This window comes from Mytilus edulis, chromosome 9 (genome assembly GCF_963676685.1).
Source record: "Mytilus edulis chromosome 9, xbMytEdul2.2, whole genome shotgun sequence".
Taxonomy (NCBI): Eukaryota; Metazoa; Mollusca; class Bivalvia; order Mytilida; family Mytilidae; genus Mytilus; species Mytilus edulis.
The window spans coordinates 44848416-44856360 of record NC_092352.1 but is presented as its reverse complement, the minus strand read 5'-3'; the positions used below and the strand labels follow the sequence as shown (position 1 = coordinate 44856360).

At 35.0% G+C, this 7945-nt stretch overlaps 1 protein-coding gene across 1 annotated transcript; it reads left to right on the top strand.

Annotated features, from left to right (window-relative positions):
- The first annotated feature begins 1980 nt into the window (after nt 1-1980).
- LOC139489986 (uncharacterized) lies at nt 1981-3684 on the top strand. The gene has a single exon (XM_071276840.1). The coding sequence runs from the start codon at nt 1981-1983 to the stop codon at nt 3682-3684; it is 1704 nt and encodes a 567-aa protein (XP_071132941.1).
- Nucleotides 3685-7945: the final 4261 nt, after the last annotated feature.

Here is a 7945-nt window from a genome sequence, read left to right as displayed (position 1 = left end):
CCTGCGACGTTTCATACAAAATATATGATCAAATACATAGGATGACTCCCTATACGGGTCATTGTTTTTAAATGACGAGGTTTGTCTAATTTTCGAGTTTTGGACTAAATTTCGAGTTATTGACAGTTAGCTTGAAACTATAATTGATAGACATTATCTGTTAACTTATAACAGGCGCGGATCCAGAGGGGGGTTCCGGGGGTTGGAACCCCCCTTTTTTTGGTCGATCAATGCATTTGAATGGGAGCATATAGCTGGAACCCCCCCCTTTACTCTGGGTTGGGAACCCCCCTTTTTAAAATGGCTGGATCCGCCCCTGTATAACAGCAGAAATAATAAAATAAAATATATATAATAAGTGTGTAAGACCCAAACCATTGGAAGAATCCTCATTTGAGTTGTTGCCCCTCCCCCCCCCCCCCCCCACACTTTTGAATAATGTAGTGTTTGTCCTTTTACCTTTAAAACAAAAATTAATGGAGGAAAGAACTAAACACTAAACATAAAACAATGATCAGCATAACAAGATTTGTTTTTGACAACCTCTTATTACACACTTAATAACAAAAAGACATTTGGCTTTAGTAATCACATTTTAATAAAAATACCAGAATTTTATCACCAGTCCAGTAGTCCGAATTGTTGTGTTGTTATGAAGTATGGTTTATGTTGCGAAGGAAATTGTACAAAACTTCCAGTGCAGACAGGGGGAGGGGTTCCTGGGGGCATCCCTTTCGTGGTAAAAATTTGGTTGACTATATTGGGAATCACTGAACCATGACTTGAGCGCCCCCTTTTTAGGTCAGTCATTTCTTATGAAAAGTACTGGATCCACCAATGCAGTGTTGCAGTGTGATATATTTGTAGAATAATTGTTATAAATATTTATCATTTTAATATTATTTTTAAAATTCATGTTGTTTGTTGAAGCTCCAATAATGTGTCAATGAGACAAATGACCTTATTTAATCGTTTCCTGGACTTGTAATGTAACTTAATGCTATTGTTTCGAATCAATAATTATTAGCAAAATATGTGGTATGAGTGCCAATTAGAAAACTCTCCATCTAATTTAAATTTGTAAAAGTAAACCATTATAGGTCAAAGTGCGGTCTTCATCACGGAGTCTTGACTCACACCGAAGCGGGGTGTATGTTATTTGTGTGAGTCCGATTTTCATTTGCGCATAGTGCGAACAATGTTATGTCGTGTTTTCAACGCTATCAAAAACATTTTTTTCTAGGGGGGATCTTGATTCAGAATATAATCTGTATGACCTGAATATTCTTTTTCTATCAAATTTGGGACCAGAATTTAAAATAAAAAATATACCCCCTCCCACGTAAGTTAAATGTTCGTTCCCTAATAGTTTGTTAACCCAAAGGTACAGATTGCACAAGTCGTATTTGGACAACTTTTGAGAATTTTTAACTTTCATGCTTTTATGTATTTTACTTTATTTGACCTTTCAACTGTTTGAATAGAGCAACTCTGATAAGTCTTCTGTAGAAGAAAAGCGCGCCTGGCTTACTAAATCCTAAGCCTAGTTAGTTATATAAGTTTAAGTAATAAGAATAAATTGTAAATTTTGCTAATAAAAATTACAATATGAAATAGTTTATATCAACACGTTAATTGTTTATACCCAAGATAGGCCTCATTTGTAATTTGAAAATTGATATTAAATGGGTATTACATCTATTGTTGAATTGTAAAGACATAGGTGAAGAGTTTTGAAGCATGACAAAATCACAAAATTGAATGATTTTCATCAGTTTCATATTTTTAATGCGCAATTGCTGTGTCAGCTCTTAAACGATATCAATATTATTTACATATACCTGAACGGAAATTATTATTGTGTCTGAATTCTCGAAATGGTTAACGGATCTTACGATCAAACTACCGCAAGTATTTATCATAGATCAACTTATAAGTTTGGATAGATAAGCACATTTTATAAAAGTTCTTTATTTCATAATGGCCCTCTCGAGGTCATTAGAAAAAGGACAGACTCTAGTTCTGTGCCAGTTCTGTGAAAATGATAGCAAGATTACAAACAAATGCCTTGACTGCAAACTATTATTGTGTGCAAAATGTTCTAACAAACTTCACGCAATGGTGAAAGGAGCTGGTGACCACACTATCGTAAATATAAGAAGTTTGAGGCCACATCATTCTGTAGAAATAAAGGATTTTAGAAGTATAAAATGTAAGCAACATCCAACCCAAACAGCCTGCTTATTCTGTAGCACATGCGAGCAATCAGCATGTCCGGCCTGTGTTACAAAAGTGCACAAGAAACACAACATAGTCGACTTTCAGGATGTTTATCAACTTAAAGTTGAACGACTACACTGTGGGCAAGGCAAAGTAGAAAACAACTATAAGGAAATAGCAAGGAGAGACAACAATTTAGATCACATCAAAACAGAGGAAAACTCAAGACTTTCAAACATACGAGAAAGTATCCGTGATCGCGCATTACTTATAAAAAGTGAGGTTGATGAATGTGCATGTAGGCTTATTTCTGAAGTTGATGTTGAGAATGCAAAATTTGACAGGACAATTCAAAACGAACACAGTACACTTGATGGCATTAAGACACATTTGAATGGTCAAAGACAAAAGGTTCAAGATATGAAAGAATCGAATGATATGGTTCAGTTCTTTGCGAAGATAGTTGATGTCACAAAATCAATAGAGGATTGTTTACCGCCAACGTATTCAATTACAAGAGAACTTCAGTTTCTTCCAGGCTTGGCGTTTCACCCAAGTGTTGTAGGCGAAATTTTACACGAGAACGAAAATTGTGAATATAAACCCAAGTTAGAAATTACTAGAAAATATGTTTCCGAATATGATGTTATACAGTTTCTCATCTCCGGTCCTGATAATTCGTTGTGGTACAGTATAAATATAAATAAGAAGGTACTCGAGAAAGTAACACTTGCGGAAGAACAACTTGAAAGTTTATCAAGTAAAGAAATCATGGTTTATGGCTTAGCATTCGTTCCTGGTTATGGCCTTCTCTTGTCAACAGACCATGAGACACTTAAAATAATTCCAGAAAACAGCGATGAAATTCAGGATTCTCGTTTCGCAGTAGATTCTCTAGAACCGAAATGTATCCATGTAACAAAGGATAACAAATTGGCTATTGGTGCAATAAGTAAAGGACCGCTGTATCCAGCCTCTGGACAGCGAGTTGTCATATTAATGGACATGGAAGGAAACAAACTTTCTACATTTGAGTTCAACCAAAAAGGGGAACGTTTGTTTACCAATCCATGGGGAATAGCGAGTACGACCAATGGAAATGTTTTCATTTTGGACAGAACAGATAGTAATTGCGACGGAAGATTGGTTATTTTAAAACGAGACGACGGTAGCGTTATAGATATATACAATGGTCGGGAAGGAAAGAATTTCGTTCCAAGAGGAATATTGGCAACGGAAGCTGATAATATTATCATAACGGATACTGATGATCCTGAGATATCGCTTCATATCTTGGACAATTGTGGAAAGCTGATTTCATACTACAATACTAGAGACATTGGTATAGAATGTCCATTTTCAATGACTTTTTCTGCAAACGGACATTTGTATATAGGAGGAACGACTTCAGAAGGCAGTGGAAATAAAGCTGAACTATTTGAAATTGATTTATTTGAAATTTAATTCTGTAGGAATAACATTTCATATAAAATTGGAATAAGTTAATGTTTTGAAAATATTCACATCAGTTCCAGACCTTATTCCTGAGTATTTTAACCACTCACGATTTGGAATAAACTTGCAGATACTTTTAACATATGATAAATCTGTATAAAAGCAACCAACAAAATTTATTTCTATTTAATATGTCCAAATATCAACAGCAAACTAAATCCTAGTTGAAGCACGAAAGTCCCTTATCAAATGGCAAAATAAAAAGCTCAAACTTAACACATCATACGAATTGATAACAACTGTCATAAACCTGACTTGGTATAGGCATTTTCTTATGTAGAAAACGGTGGATTAAACATGGTTTTATGGCTAGCTAAACCTAGGCCTCTCACTTGTATGACTGTCACATAAAAGAAATAGCCCGATCCACCCAGTGACAACTTTGCACGAGGAGGTTTGAGCCTCGGTTTCTTAATTTCTTTTTGATTTATCAATGGTGAATTAAAGTGAAGAATAATATATTTTAGGACAACCGAGCGGATGATACTGTCGAGGATTAGCTGTCCACAAGCATAACACGTGTTAGTTACAAAACACACAGTGTGTACATTTTGAAAATTGAAGTCAACAAATATTTTGCAATTTGGAGACTTTGGATATTTTGGGGGGGAAAATCTGAAATAAATTCATTATATCATATTCAATCTAGATGTTTGTCACTTTTAAAAACAAAATCGAAGGAAATTAAAAAAATAATTTTTCGTTTGTCCAACATGCAACCATGCGGAAAACTCAAAGGAATATGATATTAAAATGTAGGCTAACTTCAAGACACATCTTTAGTGAATTAAAACTCACTAACCCAACAAGTATAGTTGCTCCGTACCCATTTCAGTCTGGGCGTGTAACAATTAAGATCTTCAAGGTAAAAAGTTTGCCAGCCTATCCCGTTTATTACCTTTAACGTGTGTGTGTGTGTATCTGTGTGAGTAGAACCACTGAATATGATACACGACTTGATAGAAAAACTGTATTTCTTTCCGTTCATCTTTTTGAACTATGGAGGATGTAACATATGTTGCACCAAATGTAGTATTCAATTAGGACTGAAATGTTAGAGAGTTTTATGTGCTGTAGTGTCACAGTCTCTTCGTCTTTTATTGACTATATTGATATCTTTTCTTTTTTTGCAAAATTTTTATTGAATCAAATACCTATTCTTGATGATTAATTCAATACGGTTATAGTTTCAATACTATTTCTCTGATTTCTAGTTGGAAAATTATGTTGAATTTTGCTTACGTTGACTTTCGAAACGGACTCGTTTATGATTTTAAAGAAAATAAAGTATGTATGGCGTTCAGACTGAAAGTAGACAGTGATACCTGTCTTGATTTAATTCAAAATAACACACAACTTTGTTCCTCTGGTATTTGCTGAACCGGGCAATTGATCACTCGTCTTGACACAGTTTTATTGTTCACCTTTAGATACCTCCCAGTTTCTACTCTGTTAAATAACAATCATTTGTTATCAAATTTTTTTAAAAAGATTTATTACTTAAAGTATTTAAATATTAAGGTATATAAAGGGCTTTCAAATATTCGAAAGTTACTGAAAGTAAAATAAAGTGCGCTTCAGACGTAATTAATTGGTTTTTTAATTTATGTTCACAGCACTGGCTTAATACCTCTGCTTGTGGGCGCTCAATCCTCGAGGGTTTCATCAGCTCTGTAATCATGATTTATAATACATGTAATACATCTTTCATAAAAAGTGCGTTGACTATTGCATGTATTCTACATTTATTAATTAAAATTAAGGTTAAACTCCCTTAGATAAACCAAGAAAGCGCTTCTTACGCATGAAACATTTAAAGTGTTTTTTTGTCCAAGGTGGTGCAGATAGGTTTGAAGTCGAGCCGTTTTGGGAAGTCAAAACCTGCAGGCCAGCATTTAAAGAAAACAATTATCTAGTAAAGTAAAATATTATATCATAAGTAAAAATAAAATACTTTACGGCAAACAAACAAAAAACCCAGCTGATTTGTAAGGTATACCATCCATCATGTACTGTGTTAGTCCTATATCAATATGACTTTAAACCCTTTATAAAGTCGACGAGGAAAAGCAATACTTGACTTACGAAAGTTATTGTTCATCTTTTGATAACATGAAGAATTCTCCTAGGAATTTAGTCATACAAACTTTTAATGTAATTTAAATGAATACTTTGCCAGATCCGGAAAACTTCCCTGCACAGTTCATCGTTTGAATTTATTCTATACACCCGAACCTGAAGTTTTCTTTTGATATACAACCGTACATTTTCAAAAATGTTCAAATCGGCTGATTGCGCTGGCCAACTAATAATTTTGAGGTATGTCCTCGCTATGTAAGCTTAGTCGAACAAGCCCTATGCACCGGAGCATTGTCATCCTGGAAAAGATAGTCATTTGTAGGAAAGTATCTTGCGATAAATGTTATCTTCCTGAATTCTGATATACTTGCCCATATCTATACTATTAAACGAGAAGACCTCATTATGTGTGTCGTTTCTCTTCCTTCCACAATAAATTAATGATCATGCCTCTGTGTTCTTTAGGTAACATACATGTACAGTCGCATTTGTCATCCATTCTTATGATTATTCATATTGAGTTATTTTGGGAGAAAAACGTCAAAATAGGTGTCCGGATATTGTTTCCGTTTTCAGACTGACTTTTAGTCATAGATAAGACTTCCGGTTTTAAACATGCACAAGAACAACCAATCGTATGATAGATTATAAAAATGCCAACAGAGCGTTATCCATATCATGGTTTTTAGATCGCAAGAACCGCAACTATTTCACCTCCTTAGAGACAGTTATGTTTTCGCGTTTATCCACCTGTTATAAACTACGATTGTACTACTATAATGTACAGAGAATCTTTGTATTCTGTCTACTTTTTTCTGAAATATTTACTACCTTAAGGGGTCATACCAGTTGCATATTTATTGAAATAAGTAAAACATGTGGAAACAAGAATGTGTCCATAGTATACGGATGCCACATCGGCACTATCATGTACTATGCTTAGTGGACTGTGAAATGGTACTTTGGCATTGAAATTAGAAAGATCATATCATAGGGAACATATTTACTAAGTTTCGAGTTGGTTGGACTTCAACTTTATCGAAAACTACCTAGACAAAAACTTTAACCTGAAGCGGGACAGACGGACGGACGGACGGACGAACGAACGAACAGACTAGAAAACATGATTTCCATTAATGGGACATAAAAATCTATTGTTGAAAGTGAAAACTTTAACCTGAAGCCGGACAGAAGGACGGACGAACAAACGAACAGACTAGAAAACATAGTTCCCATAATTGGGGCATACAAATTTATTGTTGAAAGTGAAAGTAGCGATTTGGCCAAAATGAAGGTAGGGTAGAGATTATAGGGAGGCAGGACTAATTCGGGACGTCGGGATTGGGTGTTTTTAAGCTCGAGATTTCGGGATTGATCTTTACGGGATGCATTGTATCAAAGGGGAAGAATAATTGTGGTATAAGAACAGAAACACAAAAAATAATTGAATTTAACAAAAAGGAAACACATTGATCTTAGCGGGATGTCGGGATATGAATTTCGTTAAAATACGCACCTCGGGATTTCATGTATTTAAGCCCGGGATTTCGGGATCAGGGCCCCTCAGACCACCCCTCTAATGAGCCTTAGTCATTTATACGTGATTCAAATCCTACCATTGGCATGTTAATAGAGCTCTCAAAAGGCTAAAGCACTGATGGATTGTCATAGAAGCACATTTTATTAGAATAATAATGGTCTATAAGCAGTTTCATTTATTTCATGTTTGAAGCGGTCCAAATTTTTAATTTAAGCTGACTTTTACCAAAAAATGCATTGTAGCAAAGGGGAAGAACAATTGTGGTATAAGGTCAGAAACACGAAAAATAATTGAATTTAACAGAAAGGAAACACAGTGATCTTTACGGGATGCGGGATTTTTTTTTTAGTTTCGGGATGTCGGGATATGAATTTCGTTAAAATACGCACCTCGGGATTTCATATTACGTTTTAAGCCGGGGATTTCGGGATCAGGGCCCCTCAGACCACCCCTCAAATGAGCCTTAGTCATTTATACGATATTCAAATCCTACCGTTGGCATGTTAATAGGGCTCTCAAAAGGAAAAGCACTATTGGATTGTCATAGAAGCACATTTTATTAGAATAATAATGGTCTATAAGCAGTTTCAT